This window comes from Quercus suber, unplaced genomic scaffold, assembly GCF_002906115.3.
Source record: "Quercus suber isolate HL8 unplaced genomic scaffold, Cork oak 2.0 scaffold_50, whole genome shotgun sequence".
NCBI lineage: Eukaryota > Viridiplantae > Streptophyta > Magnoliopsida > Fagales > Fagaceae > Quercus > Quercus suber.
In genome coordinates this window covers 1,686,747-1,708,126 of record NW_027069515.1, presented here as the reverse complement: position 1 = coordinate 1,708,126, position 21,380 = coordinate 1,686,747, and the positions used below count along the sequence as shown (strand labels likewise).

Below are 21,380 nucleotides of genomic sequence, written 5' to 3'. Positions count from 1 at the left end.
TCACACAATTATTGATTACTCAAATCAACTTCCAAATTTCACATGCTATTAGAACAATCAATTGGAAATAAGTAAACCCCCAAAACTTTTGTCTTTTCATTTATTTTAAAAATTTTAAAGTCATATTGTGCAATAGGAAATAGTTCATTCAAGATTCATACTAATAACAAATTTCCATTCACAATCAATTATTGCGCAAAATTATATAAGCAAAAGAAATAAAACATAATGGGTTTAAGTTAGCTCAACTGGTAAAATATTTGATACTTTAGTGGTGTTTGTTGTGACTTAAATAATGTTCCCAAATGCAGAATTGTCGCAAAGTAATAATCTTGGTAAGTCTGAAGTCGAATCCACAAGAAAAAGGGAATTGATTAGCAAACCACAAGAGAATAAAACTAAAATAATAAAGTTTAATTGAAGAGATTTTGATGGTTTAGTAAATGTAATTTAAATTGAGAGAAAATAACAATATATTAAGGCGCTGAGATTTAGGAATCCACACAACACATCTATTGGTAGTCTTAACAATAAATATTTTATAATTCAACTAAAATTTATACCAAGGATGATCTTAGTCGGATGATTTAACAATAAAAACTTAAGAATCAATTGTCTAAGGTAGTTTTATGAAATTGATTGATTTTAGGCAAAACAAAACTAGTGAATTAATTCATAGAGAATACTAAGCATTTAACGTGCTCGAAGTTTACGATAAATCAAAAAATTATATAGAACTAAACACTTTTCTAGATGAGTGAATCAATAAAAAACATAATAACATAAGTACTAAAATAATAAAATAATTGTTAAGAATATACCAATAAACAGCTGAGTTTCACCCCTTGCTTTAGAAAGGCTTTTAGCAAGCTATAACACAAATAAAACTCTTAAAATTATAAAGAAATTTTAAGAAAACCTAAATTATGTTCTACAACAACTCCCTTTTGAATTTTTCCCTAAAGAGCCTTTAAAGAGATTAAGGAATTCTATTACAAATTGAATTCCCGTTTGAGGAAAATCTCAAGTTTTCAGGTTTTGCTTAACCGACGTTTTCGACCCATTTAACATCAGAATTCAGACTTGTGGTAACTACAAAGTTGTAGGCCTTTAAGTTAACTTCCAGCCCAACTTGAATTATCTCGATTGGACATCTGAGCCGAAAGTTATGCCTAAAATACTAATTGGTGTGCAGGCTGGAATCCTAATCTAAATTGGATTTGGATTTGATGCAAATTTCCTTTGATTCCTTATTCCAATTGGACTCGAATTTAATTGAGTTGACTTTCTTTAACTTCAACATGGCCCTTGTAAAAGTAAAGTCCGTTTGCTTTCTTCTTTACATAAATCCACTTATTTAATTCCATTATCCTACACAAGACAAATTCATGCATTAAAATTCAATTAAGCAAAAAATTAATTATTCAACATTATTCCAAAACCAAATATAAAATGCATGAATTAACTCAAAATAAGTATAATAATACTTTCTAATATTGATATAAATATGCAAAATTAAGCTATTATCAGTATCTCTCACAACATCTTTAAGTTTTGGTTTTAACTTTTAATTTGTAGACAAGTTTGAGTTTTAATTTTCTAACTATATGACGTTTAATTGTTGATTGTTGATGCCCACTTTGGCAAGGAGGCTCAATAGTAGGAAGAAACCTAACAACATAGGAAAGTTAATAAATTAAGAAGAAAACCATTAAGCCCGAATGACAAGAATAATAGATCATAGGCCTAAAAAATAGCAAAAGGGTCTCAAAGAAAGCAAGCGGGTCCAAAGGAGCCTAGAGAAAGAAGTGGTAAACTCATGAACATTATGAGAAATAGAAAGCGNTAGCAAGGGAATACAGAAGTGTTAACTCCATCGTAAAAAGGGTAAGGGAAGGATTAAAGAAGGAAAAGCCTACAATTAAGCAAGGCTCAGCTCAGGAAGGAAATAAGACATAAAGAATGAAAGCTTAGAGACTCATTCACGCCACAAGAGGTCAAGAACGAGTAGCAGAATGTGCAGACGAGCTTTCAGGTCATGGCAAATGCATGAATAGCAGACAAGCCATGGACACACATGGAAGTGGAGCACGCACAAGGCTCAGGCACCACCAACTTGTACCCAGCCAATATAGGAGTGGTGGGCCATGGGTCAGAGGTAAGAGAGGGTATGGTTTGGCGGTGGGGAAAAGGGGAGAGTCTATTCTGGGGTTCTCGCTCAAATTATTTTGTGGGAAATGTCTTGTTGGGATGACATACCACCCAAAAGAAGGAAAAATGAGTTAGAATCACTAGGTGCATGCCATGAGGGATAGTGAGAGAGAATACCTACCTTTATCCGGATGGACTGCCCTGGTGAGTAAGCAAACAAAATAAGACTCTTTGTTTGGGAATGGGATGTGGCATGACTAGCATAAATAAGTGGTAGTGGCTAGGCAGCTGATAGACTAGTGGGTGGTTTGGAAGGACACCAACACAAAGACAAAAGCGGTTAAAGGATAAAATAGTAAAAACCCATCACGGTAGACAGTATAAAAAGGGTCTCAACTGTGCACCACAAAACAACATAAGAAGGGAAGATAACAATAGAACAACGAAGCAAGAACAAGAGAGAATAGGGAGAAAAAGAAGTAAGAAAGAGAGTGAAAAGATAGAGTAGAAAACTTAGAAAGGAAAAAGGAATTCGAAAGAAAAAACAGAGAGTAAGCAAGAGTGTGATAGTAAGCATGCACCAATAGGCTAATCCATTCTCTTCCTCTAAAAGCCTACCTTCTAGTAAGAATTAAGGAATTTAAGGATAAGCCATTTAGGCCAATTCTCTCAAAGTGGGTAATTTCCGTGGTAGGATTTTCCTGTGAGATTGCCCACATTGAAGAATGGTTCCCTTCCTAGACTTAACTCCGTAGAGAAATCAAGCATGGTAGACTGACCATTCTTCCTCTATTTTATTGATCAAGCATTGCTGTGTTTTTTTTTTGTTATCATCTTATTTATAACGCTGCATTACTTCTTCCTTTTTTAAGATCATGATTTGGTGTTTCCTGTTTTCTGGTTGACAATAAGCATATTCTTGTTATTATTGTCATATTACACTTGCCATAACTTTCTTGTAACAGTCTCATTTGCTATGGGCACGTGACCAAAGTTTTAGCAAATGGGCTCTAGTTTGTGCACAAGCTGACTTGGGGTGTGTTACAGTCAAGCCAGTCTTGACTTTCCTACCCAGAACCTTTGGGCCATAACGTGGTAGGAGACAGTCCAGCTTGCGATTGCTAAAAAGGCCCATTACAGTATAGTGATATTAGTCTAATCCATTACACTTACCTTCCTTCTAGTATGGAATAAGCAATTCATCTTTCTTAAAATGCAAATCGCATTTACACTGACTTCCTCAGTTTTAATTTTTTTTTGAATTTTCTCTTTTACCTTCCAATTAAACTATCATCCACACCTCCTTTAATAAGAAATTTGGTATTTATTAAAATATTTTTTGGGGGATTTTTAAAGTATTTTTTCAATTATACATGAGAGGTTAGTGTAAATAATTTGCATTTTAGGGAAGGTAAAGTCTTATATCGAACTACTGACCACTTAAAACAACTCACAAATTTCATATGCATAGTCTAATCCATTACACTTACCTTCCCTCTAGTATGGAATAAGACACTCATCTTTCTTAAATTGCAAACCATTTGCGCTAACCTCCTCTAAATGACTAAAAAGAAGTTTTAGATTTTTTTTGAATTTTCTCTTTTACATCCAATGAAACTATCATCCACACCTCCTTTTATAGAAAATTCAGTATTTATTAAAATCTCTTTTTGGGCAATTTTTTGAAGCATTTTTTTGAATTATACATGAGAGGTTAGTGTAAATAATTTGCATTTTTGAGGAGGTAAAAGTCTTATTCCAAACTAGGGGAGTTGAGTGCAATTTTCTTGATATATATATTATTTTTATATGAGTGGCTAAGAGGGTGTTTGGATGGTTTGTTTCCGTAACTTAATTCTTTGTTTCCATAACTCATAACTATAAAATGGTGGGACCCATAGCTAGAAGTCCGTTTGGCACCACCATATCTCTGTTTCCATAACTCTATTTTCATCACTCAATTCTTTGATTTTTGAGTTATGAGTTATGGAAACTAAAAACACATTTTGACTGTTTTCAGTTTCCATAACTCATAAGTCAATGACATTTTTGTAATTAAACACACATGGGGGACCCACTCAGCCGCAACTTTTGACCAATCTAGCCCTTTTTTTTTTTTTTTTTTTTTTTTCATTGGGTTCAGTGAGTTGGGTACTTGGAAAAAAAAAAAAAAAAAACTACACCAAGTGACAGAGCTGGAGCCCACAAATAGTGTGAAAAATATTGAGTGATGGCATTTGAGTGATGGTGCCAAACGGGTGTGATATTTTAGAGTGATTAGTGATGGAAATTGAGTGATAAAAAAAAGCATCCAAACACCCCCTAATACTCTATGTGTTTCACTTATTTATTTTTTATCTTTCCTTGTTGAGTATTCAAGGAATAGCAGCCAAGTTTCAAAGTTTTTTTTTATTGGATCCGGTTAACGGGTGTTTTTAAGACATTTGTTAATAGATCATCATAGGAATTACTTGATACCACTTTCACGGGAAATATAGAAAAATTGTTAAAAAAAAAATCAGTTACTTTTTTTTATTTTTCCATAAAATTTTTTTTAAAAATAAATTATAAACCTGTGCAGCATTCATTAACTTTTTTGTTTTTTATTTGTTGAAATAAAAAATTTGGTTCAATCACATGTATGGATACTTTCTGTCTTTCTTGGGGTTAGAGGTGAGAATCATTGATTTTTAATTTATGACTCATAAAGGTGGTTGATTCGAATTTAATATTTCTGCGGGTGCATTGAGTGTTGACATCAATGACATGTGATTTATTCCCAAAGAGAGCTACTTGTGAAGAGGAGCATGTTAACAATCACGCCCCCAGTTTCACTATTAAAGCAAAAGCTAAGCAAATGATTTATTCTTGCTCTCAATGCAAGAAAAGGCCTTGGAAAATTCAAGTGGCCTTGTATCTCGTGCTTACAGCTGAAGTCTAAGAAATGAAACATTGCAACGTCAAAGCTACGGTAGCCTTTATTCAAAGTTTAACGCAGCTTTCATGTAAGAGAGGTGGAACAATAAATTATAATGTGCCTTACTGTAGGTGGAGAAACTTTTAGTGGATACAAGTTGGTAACAATACCATGAATTGCATGTGTTGAGTATGGTATTGGAGCTAATCCGGTACAGAAACTTTTCCACTATAATGCGAATGAGACTGGCACCTGAATGTATGGAGTCAAGTACTAAACATGTAAACATTGTTTGGTAGGAGACGAAACTCTGTTGAAGTCTGGCACAACCAAGGTCCCGCATAAAGAAGAGACAATACCGCAATAGATGACGGTAAGCACTCCAATACTTAAGTTAGTTCCATACTTAGTAATGGAGAGAGAGAATGTGAGTTGGAGGGAGAGAGAGAGAGAGAGAGAGTCTTACCAAAGAATCTTCCCTCATTTTATAAGGAAACGTGTGATTGTAGATGCATAGAGAACTGTGGTTGTAGGGGTTTTACCATTTAATGTAATACACAACGTTGCTATATAGTCCAAAATAGTGGGTTGACTACTAGCACCAGTGCTCAAGCAATTCTTCTTTGAATTTATAAGGCAGCATCCATGAAAATTCCATTCTTGGTTCTATCTTTTTTCCTACAATGTTACTTCGCATCTAGTCTTTATCACCCTTTAGACCCTCTCAACACTACTGAAATTGACCAAATAAGGAACATAATTCAAAAGTCTCACCTTGCCTCTCTTCCTAACCTAACCTATCATTTTGTTGATGTTGAAGAACCACAAAAAGAAGATGTCCTCAACTGGCTTTCTAATAAAGGAATCAAGCCTAATCGTCAAGCCAAGGTTGTCGTTCGAGCAAGGGGTGAGACGACCTATGAACTCATTGTAGACTTAACCGTTGGCTCAATCACATCTAACAAAGTCTACAATGGTTCTGGCTATCCTCCTCTCACTTTCATTGAACTTTACCGAGCTAGCAAACTGCCTTTGACGTATCCAGAATTCAACAACTCAATTCAAAGAAGGGGCTTAAATTTGTCTGACGTTTCTTGTGTACCATTTACTGTAGGTTGGTTTGGTGAACGTGTTACAAGAAGAACTCTCAAAGTTGCATGCTTTTATCGTGGAGGGTCTGTTAATGTGTTTGCAAGGCCTATTCAAGGAATAACTGTAATTGTTGATGTTGATTCAATGAAGATTACAATGTACACTGATAGACTTAGAGCACCTGTGCCTAAAGCTGAGGGTACTGATTTTCAATCATCAAAAGGGAAGCAAAATTCTACTACTTGTAACATAACAAATGGTGGGTTCACCATTGAGGGCCAAAATGTTAAATGGGGTAAATGGGATTTCCATGTGGGATTCAATGCTCGGGCAGGTGTTATCATATCCACAGCTTCAATATTTGATGACAGAGAAAAGAAGTTTAGGCGCGTGTTGTATAGAGGACATGTATCTGAGACATTTGTTCCATATATGGATCCTACAAGTGAATGGTATTATAGGACATACATGGACATTGGTGAATATGGGTTTGGTCGTGCAGCTGATACCTTACAGCCATCGATTGATTGCCCAGGGAATGCTGCATTTATGGATGGATATATGGTTGGGCCAGACGGACAGGCACAAATGGTACCAAGGGCTATTTGCATTTTTGAGCGGTATGCTGGTGATGTAGCTTGGAGACATACAGAAATTAATGTTCCTGGCAAAGTGGTAAGTCTAGCTGTGTTCATTAATGGTTATTATGGTTCTGGTTTTGGGAAAAAAAAAAATTTCCCTTGGATTTTGGGTAAATTATACTTTTTGATTATTGAAATTTGGCGCATGTTCGATTTTGGAGTAATTCTCAAGTATTTTTGAAGCATGGTAAATAGTGCTCCCTCTTATTACATTTATGGTGGGTCCATCGTGAATAAGAAAGAAGGGAGCACAATTTCACTATATTTCAAGAATACCTAAATATTTTCCTTGATTTTATTCTTTCAAATCTTAGAGGCTTGGATTTGGTCAGTGAAAATTCAAATAAGAAATATTTTCGTTTCTCCATCTATTTTTTTTTGCTTACATGAGTAATGCCACCTCATATTTTAGCAACCAAATCAAACCAACTACATATTTAAAGGACTATAATCAAGCTAACCCTTACAAAATTGAACCAACTCCGTATTTAGAAGACAAGATCAAACTTTTCCTAAGTTCTAGGGATGAAATTTTCCTAATTCTAAAATCTCAAAGGCCAAATCCAAAGTTTTTAAATTTAAACTATCAAAATCATACTTACTTTAAATTTTAGGGACCAAATATATAATTTAACTTTTAATTTTGTTATTATGATATCAACATAAAGTGGTTATGTCTTGCAGATAAGAAGCGGGGAGCCGGAAATTACTTTGGTAATTAGAATGGTGGCTAATGTGGGCAATTATGATTATATTCTTGATTGGGAATTCAAACAAAGTGGCTCCATCAAAGTTGGGGTGAGATTCATTTCTTTTGTGTTTTTAAAGAAAAATACCTCAATTTCATAATCGATGATTAGATGGACCTCTTGTGACGAGCAAAGTAGATTAGCAACCGACACAGATGCTGGTAATGTATAAGAAAAGAAACCCACTTTATTTTTTTTATTTATTATCACTCATTATAAAAATGTTTGTTGTTCGAAAAACAATCCAAGCTCATATTTACCCAGCCCAAAGCCCAAATTCTCTATGAAATTCAGGCCTAGTTTTTGTGGTCGGAGAGAATGGGTCAGACTGAGCTTGGGCTGACTCATTGATTTTCAAATTTGAGCGTTAATTGTAATAGCTTTTCTAAAGTACGTGTAGAACAAGGTGAAAAAAAAAAAACAGTACTTTGTTATTGTAACATTACATAGCAGTTCTTAAAAAAAAAAAAAAAAAAAAACATATCTTCTGCAAAAGTAATTAGCAATTGTAGAAGAAAAATTCTAACAAATACAGTTTTTAATATCAGCTTATCTTGTTAGGCACAATAAAGTTTAACTTTTATTTGGCATAGCTTAATCAAACTCAATTTATTTTTAGGCGAAAATCAAAGCTGTACCCTCTAATTCTAAACTTGGCGAATTATCCTTTTTTTTTTAATCTAAAATTTATCTTTTGTCATTTTATTGATTAAACTTTAACATTTTCAATTAAATTGGTCATTCCATATGTTTGTCATCTATAAAACTATTCTTAAGTCTAGTATAATGTGTTGTATGACTTGTATCACATATGTAAAAAATGTCAGTTCCATAGATAATAATGGACGGTAGGACAAACTTGACAGAGATGTTACAATTTAAGGATTAAAATAACAAAAATTAAATAAATTCATGAAAAAAAATGATAATTTACTCAAACTCAAATGATGTAGTTTAAATTTGAACTTTATTTTTATCTTCAAAAAAAATTACATATTATAGAATGAGAAAAAGATCCTCTCCCATTGCAAATATTCTCCATTTCGTCGGTTTTATAGTTTAGATTAGATTTTACATAATCTAAAAGTGTACAGTTTACCACGTGGTCATAGCAAACGATAGAATGACCCTACAATAAATGCACACTTACAAATATTTGGATTTTTTTTTTCTAGGTAGATTTGACAGGTATACTCATGATGAAGGCTACGACATACACAAATACCGATCAAATAACAGATAACGAGTACGGACCCTTAGTAGCAGAAAACACCGTTGCTGTACACCACGACCACTTTCTCACATACTATCTTGACCTTGACGTTGATGGTATCGGCAACTCCTTCGTCAAAGCCAAGTTAGAAACGATAAGAGTATCAACCCAAAACACAAACACTACTTCACCAAGAAAAAGTTATTGGACGGTAGTTAAACAAACTGCCAAAACTGAGGCAGAGGCTAGGATTCAGCTTGGCTTGGAGCCAAGTGAACTTTTAGTAGTGAATCCAAACAAGAAGACAAGGCTTGGGAATCATGTCGGTTACCGGCTGATTACTGGACAACAGGTTAATTCTCTTTTATCTGATGATGATTGGCCCCAAATTAGGGTTGCTTATACAAAGTATCAACTATGGGTGACTGCCTATAACAAGTCGGAAAGGTGGCCTGGAGGTTTTTATGCCGATGGGAGTCGAGGAGATGATGGCTTGGCCATTTGGAGTCAAAGGTAAATTGCGATTGTCAATAGAATGATTCATAAATTTAAAGACATAACATTTCTCATAATTTTATTTTTCTTTTTTTACAAATGTTGACATGACTTGTTATGATTGATACATGGTAATAATGGTATCAATAGTAGATTTAGATAAAAATGATATTACTCTTATCATAACAGGCCATGTTATTGGTTGTGAAAAAAATTGTATACCTGAAATTACTCTATTTTGATATGAAATAAAATTTGAAAACTTTTTTTGGAGTTTTGATATGAAATCATGAGAGAAGCTTACAATAACACTACACTATGTCACAAAGACTTTTGAGTTTTGACCACAAAAGTTTTAACTAATTATAAATTATATCACTATAAGATGAATGTTATGTGTTTAAATTCTATTGAACACACACACATACACACACACACACATATTTTGATCCTCTGCTATGAAGGATCATGTAGCTCAGCTATAGTGAATCTAGGTGAAATTGTATTATGAAAATTAACATGTTATTGAACTCTTTCAAACAACATCGTCATATTTCATACAACCAAATGACACTAGTTCAATGACACCTTCATAATTAAAAAAAAAAAAAAAAATCGATATGTTAAGTTTATAAGTATAAAATATGGTACAGTCTAATTAACAAAGTTGCAGTATGGAGTGTTAATTTTCTTCAAGTTAACTAAGAGGACAACTATTGGTATGTGCAGGAACAGAGCAATTGACAACAAAGATATAGTTCTATGGTACACAGTTGGGTTTCATCACGTTCCATACCAAGAAGATTTCCCAGTGATGCCAAGTGTTCATGGTGGATTCGAGCTTCGACCCGCAAATTATTTCGAAAGTAACCCATTGCTCATATAGGAATGCTCTAAAACGTGGTAGTATAACAAGCTCAATGCCGGGATTATTATCTGGGTAGCACTAGTTTTTGAAAAAACTGAAATCCTTCTGCTCAAATTAGTTAAAGGAACCATGATGGATATGAGCTTGAAGGTTTGAATAAAAATACTTTGTTCCATTTTTATTTTTTATTGTTCTACTTTATGTATCATCCGTTATAATATGTTATTATTATTCTTATTTTTTTCATTTTTTACTTTGGTTAGATACTGAGTAGAACATAAATGGTGAGACATAGGATTTTTATTCCTTGAAGTTTCCTCAGTAGAACTTCTTAATGAAAGTTTGGTGTCTTTCACATGAATAATTCTAGGAATACATCATTTTCTTCACTCAAATTCATACCTTACTTAAGTGTCAACTTGTATTTGGTGCATAAGTTGACACAACATGCTTAAGTACATGTGGTAGACCCAAGTGAAATTTTGAAATCCAATCACAAATAGACACTTAAAAAGGGGTGTGGATTTGTACGTGGAAAGGGGTGTTTTTGTAGGACTCTGAATATGAATTACCTTTTAAGAGGTCAAAGTCTCTTCTCCTCAAATTTTTTGTCTTTTAAACTTACCTCTTTCACATTTTTTTGAACAATAGTTGACTTAAAATTTTTTTTTTTTTTTTACACATTTTGAGATGATATATTATGATTGGAATAATGTTGACACCATATTTATTAAGTAAACTAGACCAATAAGAATAAATCATGTCAACAATCATAAAAAGTGTAAGTAATAGGTTATCTCCTATCAATCACATATACGAAATATGTATGGCTCATAAAGGTCAAGACTAAAGAGGTCTTTTTATTTTTATTTTATTTTTATTTTTTATTTTTTAATGATTGGAAAATGCTAGAGTTATAATTTTTTTTTTTTAATTTACAAATTACTAATATGGTTAGTGGTTATTGGTAAGGGAAAAGTAATGTTTGTGGTGGGCTCAAATAACAAGAATCTATACATAATAATAGATGAAGCTGAGAGAAACTCTAATTAGAATTTCAAATTAGAGTTTTAATTTTGCGCCATATGTCATAAATTGTTTATTCTTAAAGAGTTTTTTTCTTTTCTTAATTTTATAATTAAATGATGGACCACATCATAAATATTTATCCAAGTGAGTTATTAAGTACAAAAATCAAAGAGTCTAAAATAAATGAATAGTAAAAAAAAAAAGTGCTTCACAATAATTTTTAAAAAAATGGACAATTTATATTTTATACCTAATAATATCCTTACAAATTTTTTTAAAGAGTTAACAAAATATAAAAATGACTATCAATAGTATTTAAGTTATATATATATATATATATATAGCATTAATCCTTTACAATTACTAATACATTAATCCAAACTCTAGAGTGCAACCAGTGGATGTTTATGAATTCTTGAGGTGTAGTAGGTCCAGGGACTTTTGTATGGGTCTAATACATAATATGTCATTTGCGATGGGATTTCATGGTTATTGGTGGATTCGGCTAACAGGATTGAGATCCAGTGCAAGGGCTGTCCTTGGATCAATTTAAGTGTAATTGCACTTAAAAGTAAACGAAAAAGTCATTTACTTTGAGGTTAAATTGTAGACATTTGATTATGATTGTAGTAGAAAATTCAAGGTCACTAGTTAATTGCATTTATGGCATGTCATTTGCATATGTATGGCCACACAAAACAATAAAACAAAATTCTCATTAAAAAAGAAGAAGCAATTGAGCTTTCCATGAATTGTTGGTTGTTCCATGATTCTAAAAAAATAATGCAAACTTAAGTGCAAATTATCACAAGTAATAATATTTGGATTCAGATCCTCTAGATTTCTTAGAGTATTCTACCAAATAGATTTCCTTAAATCTTAATTATTATTTAACAATTTAATGGTTTAGATTTTGCCATGTCAACATTTCACTAACAATAATCTTAATTGTTTTGTTTACAACATTATTTTATTATATTAAGAGTGTTGTTAGTAGAATGCTGATGTGACAGAATCTAGATCCTTAAATCACAAAAGAGTGGTTAGGATTTAAAGAAATTTATTGGTAAAGAGTACTCTAGGAAATCTAGAAGATTTGAATCTACAATATGTTGGTAAGTTCGAGGATGATTTATAAGTAATGATTGACACTAATGTAAAAACTTCTATTATTAAGCAGAAAACAAAAATAGTTATTTGTTGTATTTTTCATAGGGGTGACAAAATTGGACATGACTCGTGAATTCGACATGGCTGGACATGAAATTAGCAAGTTATGGGTTAAGGGTTAATGAGTTCGTGTCATATTCAGGTTGACACGACTAACCTGTTTAATAAACGAGTTGGGTTAGTGTTCAACCTATGGAACCCATTTGACCTGTCTAATTCGTTTAATTAAATGACATTTTACTGATATACCCTTCAAATCCTAGGTATATAAACTTATTAGTTGTTGTGGTTTACTTTCTTTGACATAATGTGATTGCTTATTTGTGATATTGAGATATGCTTTAGTTTTGAATGATTATTTGTGATCCAGTTACTCATTAGTTCTGAATTTTATGTTAAAAATAATTAATTATTATTTTTTTCATAAATTTTTTTTTCATTTTGATAAAATTTGATAAATAGGTCGACACAACTGACCCGTTTAATAAATGGGTCGTGTTAGGGTTGATGAATCTTGACCTATTTAATAAATATGTTGGGTTAGTGTTAACCCACATAATCGGATACTCATGAGTTGACACGACACGAACCCGACACGCGAACTCGAATTGTCACCCCTAATTTTTCACCCAAATATGGAGCACAATAATATTGAATTGATAATTAAAAGTAGAAAAATAAATTTGAGAGAATTTAATGGAGAAAAGCACTAGGGTTTCAAGGATCCACCTAATATCTTATCATAAGAACTAAGATTATTTTTATCTCAGGGTGGAGAGCCAACTCGTCTAATCAAAAGATAAAGCAATAAAATACTTAAATAAGGTGTAGAGTAGATTGAAAGTGAGTAAATCAAGCTAGTAATTCTATTGACCTACTACAAGGGAGACTTAAGCATTCAATATGTTCCAGAATCATAACGATACATGAAGTTGAAACATTTGATGTATCTAAAAATCTATATCTATATATTACTAAAAGTTGAAGTGTAGCATTTAATGTTACTAAAAGTTGAAGCGTAGCATTTAATGTTGCTATGTTCACGTTGAGCCACGTCAGCAGCTATGTCATTCCCATCCCCTTTCCTAAAATTATCCTACAATTTTAAAGTAGTCAATTTTAAAATACTAATAAAACTAAAATTATTTTCAGCCTATCTCTACCATAAAGCCCACTTCCTATAAATTTAATTCCACCAGCTCACTTCTTCTAAATTTAATTCTAACATAAGGCCTAAACCCAAGCCTTCTCAATTGAAAACCCTTTGAAAATCATGGTTACAACTTCCTAGATTTCCTTCACTTTTGTTTCTCACAAAAAACGTGTTCCTTCCCCTTCTCCACCTTCTAACGGCAGATTTCTCATGCAAACCATGTTCCTTCCCCTTCCCCATATTCTAATGGAGGACTATCAAAATGCTGTCCACCATAACGCCCAAACCCATTTCGAATAGCCTTTACTCTATAATGCCAACCCTTTCTATATCCCCTCCTTTTGCTCTACCTGTGTTCCACGATTTTAACATTTAAGCCCTTCAGCTTGCTAATGCCAACCTCTCTCTCTTCCAAAGAGAGTTTCAAAATTTCAGACCTTTGGCTTTCTAAAACAATATATTTGATGATTCATTTGAGACTTTTAAAACTTGAACGCAACACTAGGTGAGAGCTATTGAAGAGGGGCAGATTTCATAGAAACAGACATCCTTGGTAGTTAAGATAGAGTGCTGATATGCTCCCACGATGTAACACTAGATCTCAATAATAGAAAAAATATTGCAAACTTCAGTCAGTTTATTGATCGAAAAAGAACTTATGAGGTCCAAGGTGTGAATATGACTTGATGTATGTCTCTCAATTTCTGGCTTAATAGCACTGCACATTTGTTTAATTAAGTCCTTTTTTATATGAAAACTGGGGTATAAATCTATTCACTTAGGAAAAAAAATTCAAAACTGACCCTTTAACTTTCATTCTTTGTCATTTCAGTCCTCTAACTTTTTTTTTTGTCATTTCAATACTCTAAGTTTCAATTTTTGTCAATTTAGTATTTCGTTAGACGTCAGTTAAGTGGTGCTATTAAGTGAATCAAAAAGACACCATTTTGGCTTTTTTTTTTAATTTTTTTTTATTTTTAAGAATTAAAAAAAAACTGTTATTAAAAAAAAAAGAAAAGAGAACACTGAAAATTGGGGAAAACCCTAATCCTTAACTGAAAAGTTTGGTCGGTAGGGGATTGAGAGAGAGACCCAGATTGAGAGATATTTGAGAGAGAGACCGATAATGAAACTTGGAGGAAATGTGAAAGGATTGATTGTTGATGAAAATGGGATGGATGTTCTTTATTTGAGGAAACTAGAAGGTGTAGAACTTAAACATTATTTTTCAAAGGTTATGTTTAAACCCAGTTATGAAAATGAAGAAGAAAAGAAGGTGGATGTTACACTTGAGAGACCAAGAAAATCTAAACGCCAGGAAGTTCCATTGCGTAGTGAGGATTCTGGTACAAATCATCTTAAAAAAGTGAAACCAACATTCCAAGTCCCTAATCCAACACTCTACGCCGTTGCCACTGACTTCACTTCACTACGACTTGACTCCTCCACACTCGATAGACTCTCATTGGCATTTGGAGTTTCTGCTTTGTTGGATCACGAATTAGCGACTTTGTCGGCAGTTTCTGATGTGGTTGTGGCATTGTCGTGCGAGGCTATTAAGGCTAACGTGGCGATGGTGTTCAATTTGATGGATTTTGGGGATGGGTTCTTGGCGAAGGAGGACATTGAGGTTACAAGTGATATGAAGGTTTTGTTGACTGGGTCGAAACTGGTTGGGAAGGTTGAGACTGATTCGGTGTCAAAAATAGCTAAAGTTCATATCGGTATCTCTCTCAAATATCTTTAAATCCCCTGCCAACCCAAACTTCTCAGTTAGGGGTTTGGGTTTTCCCCCAGTTTTCAGTGTTTTTATTTTTATTTTTTTTCATAACAGTTTTTATTTTTTTAATTTAAAAAAAAAAAATAGAGGCAAAACGGCGTCGTTTTGACTCATTTAATGGCACTACTTAACTGACGTCTAACCAAATACTAAATTGACGAGAATTGAAACTTAGAGGATTGAAATGACAAAAATGAAAGTTAGAGGACTGAAATGACAAATGATGAAAGTTAGAGAGTCAGTTTTGGATTTTTGCCATTCAATTATTTTAAAGTTTTCTCTTTCTTCTTTTCCCCTTTCGGTTTTAGGTTACTATGGTGAGAATCACAGAAAGAGTCGTTAATACTTTACTTTGCCAGACTATATTTTACCAAGGTGAGAAATTTACGATCAATATGTCTTGATTATCTTCAATTCAGTTTTATGTTACATCAAGGCATTTGTTATCTGTAACCTGGGAAAAATGACATTTTGAGTGTGGATGCAAGTACCTCAGATGCCATAAATGTGGCAAATAGATGCAAGGTGTCATGACCCAAATCCATGGACTAAGAATTTTGATGCATGACTAATCTGCTGATTTTACATAAATCAATAAGCATAATTAATTTCCAAAATAATTCAAACTCCAAATAAACAATGCTCTTGATAAATCTCTTATAATAACTAAAATCCACAATTTAGAAATAATCTCCAAATACTATAAAATCTTAAGCTAAATAAAAATAACTAAAAATCCTTAAAAGCTTCAAGTATTATTGACGTCGTCTAAAAACTCCCACGCTCTACCTTGCACCTTATGAAGTAATCCAAAGGTTCTGTTTCCCAACTAAATTTTAATTTGAAAATTGTAATTGATGGGGTGAGCCACACATTTAGTAAGCAATTATACACAATATACAGTAGAATAGAGTCAAGCATAGCACGAGTATTTTAATTTTTCACAACCTCATTCAATGATATCAAATATAATTATTCCAAAACATATAATGAACCACTTAATACATATGTAATCAAATTTTAAATCATTTGAAAACACATATAGATAATTGATTAGAGCAAAGTGTTACATATACAGATATCACATATTCTCACATACAACCCTGTGAGTGAGCTTACACATATACTTGATCAATTCTAAAAACACTTATTTTGAGTCACATATCACAAAAGCAAAGTTTATACAAAATAGAATGATTTTCTTAACATTGACAATTATTCCAAATATAAAAGCATATCGAATATCACAATATCGAATTGAAATATAAATCAAACGATGCTTGACTCTCTTAGGGAATGAGTAGGAATAGAGGAGTTTATACAAGTATTTTACAATTCTTGAGTAAATCTGAAAATTCAATTTGCTAAAAGAAACATTTAATTACTATTTGGAGAACAGGAATATGACTTTGAAATCACTTGGTTTTACACAAATTTAAAGAACAAGAACCTTTTTAGAAAACTTACATTAAAACTCAATTCTTTTCGGAAAACAGGTTACTTTAGAAATCATCTTTTAAATGAGATTTGGACATGCAAAATGTTATTTAAAAATCGAAGTTTCTCATTAAAACATTATTTAAAAGTTGAAGTTTCTCTTTGAATGATGTAAAAATGCTTTCGATGAATTGAATAAGAAATTGAGGATTGTTTATAGTGCTAATATTTTTTTGTTGAACTACTAGGGAAGATTGTTGATTAGCTTTGAAGTGACTACAAAGCCAAGTATGCAAAATAAGGGTGTTGATTAAGAGAAAATCTATATGAATAAAATGGTGTATCATGCAATTACATAAATCTTGAGATGAATAATTAAGTACCAAAAAAAAATATGCTTGTATGATTACTGTTGATGATCGTTTTTGCAAATCTGTACCCAAAACCCATGAGGAAGAAAGCCCAATAAAAAGTAAGGCCCAAAGGCCCGTCAAGAAGATCGAAGAGCAAGAAAGGCCTAAAGAAAGAATTGCAAGGGGGAGTGATTTGCAGCAGAAATGCAAATTTGCAACAGAATACATATCTGCTACATAATGCAGCTTTTCAGTAGAATGGCTTTAGTAGACCAAGGCAAATTGGGTCCAAAACCCTTTTGATCCAGTAAATATTATTTAGCCCATGAAGGCCCAAATCCTTTTGCATAAAAGGATATGAGTGAAAAATAATATGAAGAAGCACGTTGAAAAGAAACAAGGAACATAAAAAAGTGTCAGCTGCAGGCACTGTGTGAAGGAAATAAAAGCCAAACCAAAGGGAATGACAAATACAGCAAGAAATGCATGAAGAAATAAGACAAATCTAGGAGCAAAAAATGTGTGAAGGATAAAGAAAATAAAATTAGAGAAAAGACAAAAGAAAACAAGGCAAGCCTAAGAGCCAATACCTTCTTCCATAGAGGACAAACATGGGCAGAGGAGACATGTAGCAGGACGAAATAAAAACCAATCTTCTATAGTAGAAACGACATGGGAATGAAAGAAGACAAAAATAAAAGATAGTGGAGCAAGCACACAAGGGCTAAAGCACCACCAATCTGTACCCAGCTAATACAAGGGAAGTAGGTCCACGGTTAAGGGATTCAGAGGGTATGGTTTGGTGGTGGGGGGAAAAGGGGTCTATATTTGGTTTCCAGCAGTAACATTTTTTGGGAATATACCCTGTTGGGATGGTACCTTACCCAATAGAGGTAGCTCAATCTTTATCCATTTGAAACTAGAGGTAAAGGTATAGAGAAAGAACAAACAAAAGAGAATCTTGTCATGAAATGAGTAGTGGTGTAGCAAACATATTCTGAGCAGAGGTAGTGTCTGGGCAACCAATGGGTTGGTTGCTAGTCCTGAAGGAATGCCGACAACAAGCCATAAACAGTTGGTGAAACCCTAGGGGTAAAAAGGAGAAATCTCATTGAATTAGTTTACTATAAAAGGAAAAGGTAGCCATAGATGAAAATGGGGAGGCACCCAGGGAGAGGGGGATCCAAAAGGGAAAAGACCTAAGGGAGAAAAACAACCCACGACAAGATAGTTAGAAACTAAGAGTAAAAAGAACGGAGAGAAAGAAAGAAAAAAGTGGTAAAAAGAAGAGAGAAAACACGACAGAAATAGGGACATGCATCAATAAACCATCTTTTCCCTCCCTCTTAGCAAACCCACTCTTTGAAGTCCCCTTAAAGTAATAGCTTGTAGCTATTTAGGCCTATTCTCCAAAATGCATAACTTTGATGGCAAAAGCCTATGACAAGTTTGTTCAAGTTGGAGTTTGGGTTCCTTCTTGATTTACTTATTCTATGGGTAGATTCAATACTTGATTTCAATTGCAAATATATTTGATTTCACTCGTTAGAACTTATATCTGCTGTATTTAGTTGTTCTGCTATAGCACTTTTTTATCACGTTTGCTGCATCAGTTGTCTTGCTGTGGTATCTTTACTTGCTGTACTAGTTATTTTGTTGTAACACCTTTTTATCATATTCACCATGTTAGCTATTATGCTAGCTAAACCTTTTCTATTGAAGTTTTCTTATTTCTTTGTTATTACGTGTTTTACTTTTAATACAAGCTAATCATTATTCTGCAATATATATATATATATATATGTTATATGCTTATATGTAAATACGTATAAGTATATATACGAATATATGTATGTATATATTTGAGAATACTTTCTGTAGTGGAAAATATATGTATGTATATATTTGAGAATACTTTCTGTAGTCAAATGTATTTATATATTTGAGAATACTTTACGTGTTTTACTTTTAATACAAGCTAATCATTATTTAGAGTTGTTTATGTGCAGGAAGTGGAGAAATATTTTTTGTAGTGGAAAATGAAGAGCAGTCATTCACGTTGCAGAAAAGTGTAGAAAACTTTACTGCACAGTAGAAAGTTAAGAAAAGCTAGCTTTGCTGCAAAAAATGCAGAAATGTCACGTTGCAGAAAAATGCAGAAATTACTACACAACAGGAAGTTAAGAAGAGTCAATCCTGTGGTAGAAATTGGAGAAAAGTTTCTACTGTAGCAGAAACGGAGAATAAGTCCATTTTGCAACATCCTCTCTTGGACTTTAGACTTAATGTTTGCGCACAAACTAGCAGTGGCAGAATTGTATCTTGGAGCTCATTTCGCAGAGTGTCAGGTCCAACTTCCTTCTTAGAAAAAGCCTAGACTAAACGTTGTCTAATAACATCAAGACGCGTGTCTAAAGTACAAGAAACATTTTAAGACAATACAACAAAGCACATATATATGTTGTCTTCCTTACAACTTGAAAAAAAAAAAAACAAAAACAAAAATCCCCACGCAACTTCAAAGTCGTGTCAATCTGGACAGTAGCTAATCTTTTTACAACTTATTTCATTGTTTAATACAGTACTCTATATAAAGTTAGTTATAAAACTAGAACCGGCCAATCTGTCCTTTGTGTATGGCTGGATCTCAAAAGCCAGGTACTTATATCTCATGGCTAAAGCATCAAGATTTCAAGAGTCAAGCTAGACGATGTATTTAAAAACTCAAGGTCAGGTCACTGTGGCTGGACCATCACATATATTAAGTACCTTAAAATTCATTTCACTAGAAAAATCAAAAAATTTACTTAGGAAATATCTTGGATTTTGTCTTTTTGGTATGGTCTGGGAATCACAGAATTCTTAATTACCCACAGTTGTAATTTCTCTTTTTTTTTTTTTTTTTCCAATTTCTAGACCACCTAACCTAAGCCTTTAAGACTTGAGAGTACTGCATGTGCATTATACAAGCAGTTGGAATTCTTGTTCTGCCTTCCACAGTTAAATGAAAAGGTGGAAATCTTTTTATTAGATATTGTTCCACTCCCAGACAAACATTGAACGTGCAGCATGTCTGAGACCATGACTTAATCAAAGTCAATTTCCTTAATCATTGCTCAGTCAGCTAACTGCTTGGTTAATCATGGACACTATGTTCCCTGTTAAATTAATAATCTTCAGGAAAGCAAAAAGTTTTGTTGGGTTTAGACTTTAAACCCCGGTTAGATTCGATTATTAATCACTTTTTAAAGGCAAGCTAATTAATAGATTTATTATGAAAATTAAGCTTTAGGTTAATCAGATAAACATCAATATCATGCAAGTACGGAAAAGTAAAAAACACACGATGTGATGACTTAGGAAAGCAATAAAACAAAATAATTCTGCATGAAAAAAATTGGGAATATGAATAACCCTATACTTCGTAAACTTAACTAAATTTACCAAACTTAATTAGCTCTAAGATCCACAGACTTCTTTGATAGCAACCTATTGCAACATGAACCTCCAATCCACGACTTCATTATCCTTTTGAAGATTTAGATCCACACTTTTGATAGCTGGAGTACAACAACTTTAAATCCACTAATTCAGACTAATTACAAAAACCAAATACTTATACCTCATGGCTAAAGCGTCAAGAGTTCAAGACTAGATCATATACTTAAAAACTTAAGGTTAGGTCACGGTGACTGGACCATCACATTTTTTAGTACTTTAAAATTCATTTCACTAAAAAAATGTACTTGGGAAATTTCTTGGATTCTGGCTTTTTGCCATATAGGGATTGGTGGACCTTTTTGCACTGTTGGGCCTCAATCCCTTCTGTTGCACTGTAGCCTGTTAGTTTCAGGTAAGAGAGTTGGGACTAGTCTTACTAGGGCAACGCTTCAGGCCAGGTTGTGCACAAGTTGAGCCAATCCAATGTGGACGCGTTCTGGCATGAGTGTTGTGGGCAGGGCATGTGGTGTGGTTGTAGTAGGAATAACTGTTACAAGTATTATGGTAGGAATACAATACAACATGATAACCACAATACTAAACAGAATAAATAAAACTAATACTAAGAAGATAGTTAATAGTGTTACAGTAGATTAATACAGTAGGTAGAAATAACACTACAATAGAAAAAAAGTAAATAACTCAATAGTTGAATAGTGGGTGTATCACCCAATAAATATGACCAGTAAAAGAAAGAAAAGCTTGTTTGCTAGATGATAGGCCAAACTTTTCAGCAGGAGCAGACCCAAGAAGGGAACCAATCTCCAACGCGGATAACCTCAAGAAAGGTTCTTACCATAGAAGTTATACACTTTGGAGAAAGGGCCTAAA

The 21,380-nt window shown here is 33.2% G+C and overlaps 1 protein-coding gene across 1 annotated transcript; it reads left to right on the top strand.

Annotated features, from left to right (window-relative positions):
* The first annotated feature begins 5,570 nt into the window (after positions 1-5,570).
* On the top strand, positions 5,571-10,307 carry LOC112038121 (primary amine oxidase 1). Its single transcript, XM_024070939.2, has 4 exons — positions 5,571-6,835; positions 7,486-7,599; positions 8,726-9,276; positions 9,988-10,307. The coding sequence occupies exons 1-4, from the start codon at positions 5,714-5,716 to the stop codon at positions 10,142-10,144; spliced, it is 1,944 nt and encodes a 647-aa protein (XP_023926707.1). The 5' UTR covers positions 5,571-5,713; the 3' UTR covers positions 10,145-10,307.
* Positions 10,308-21,380: the final 11,073 nt, after the last annotated feature.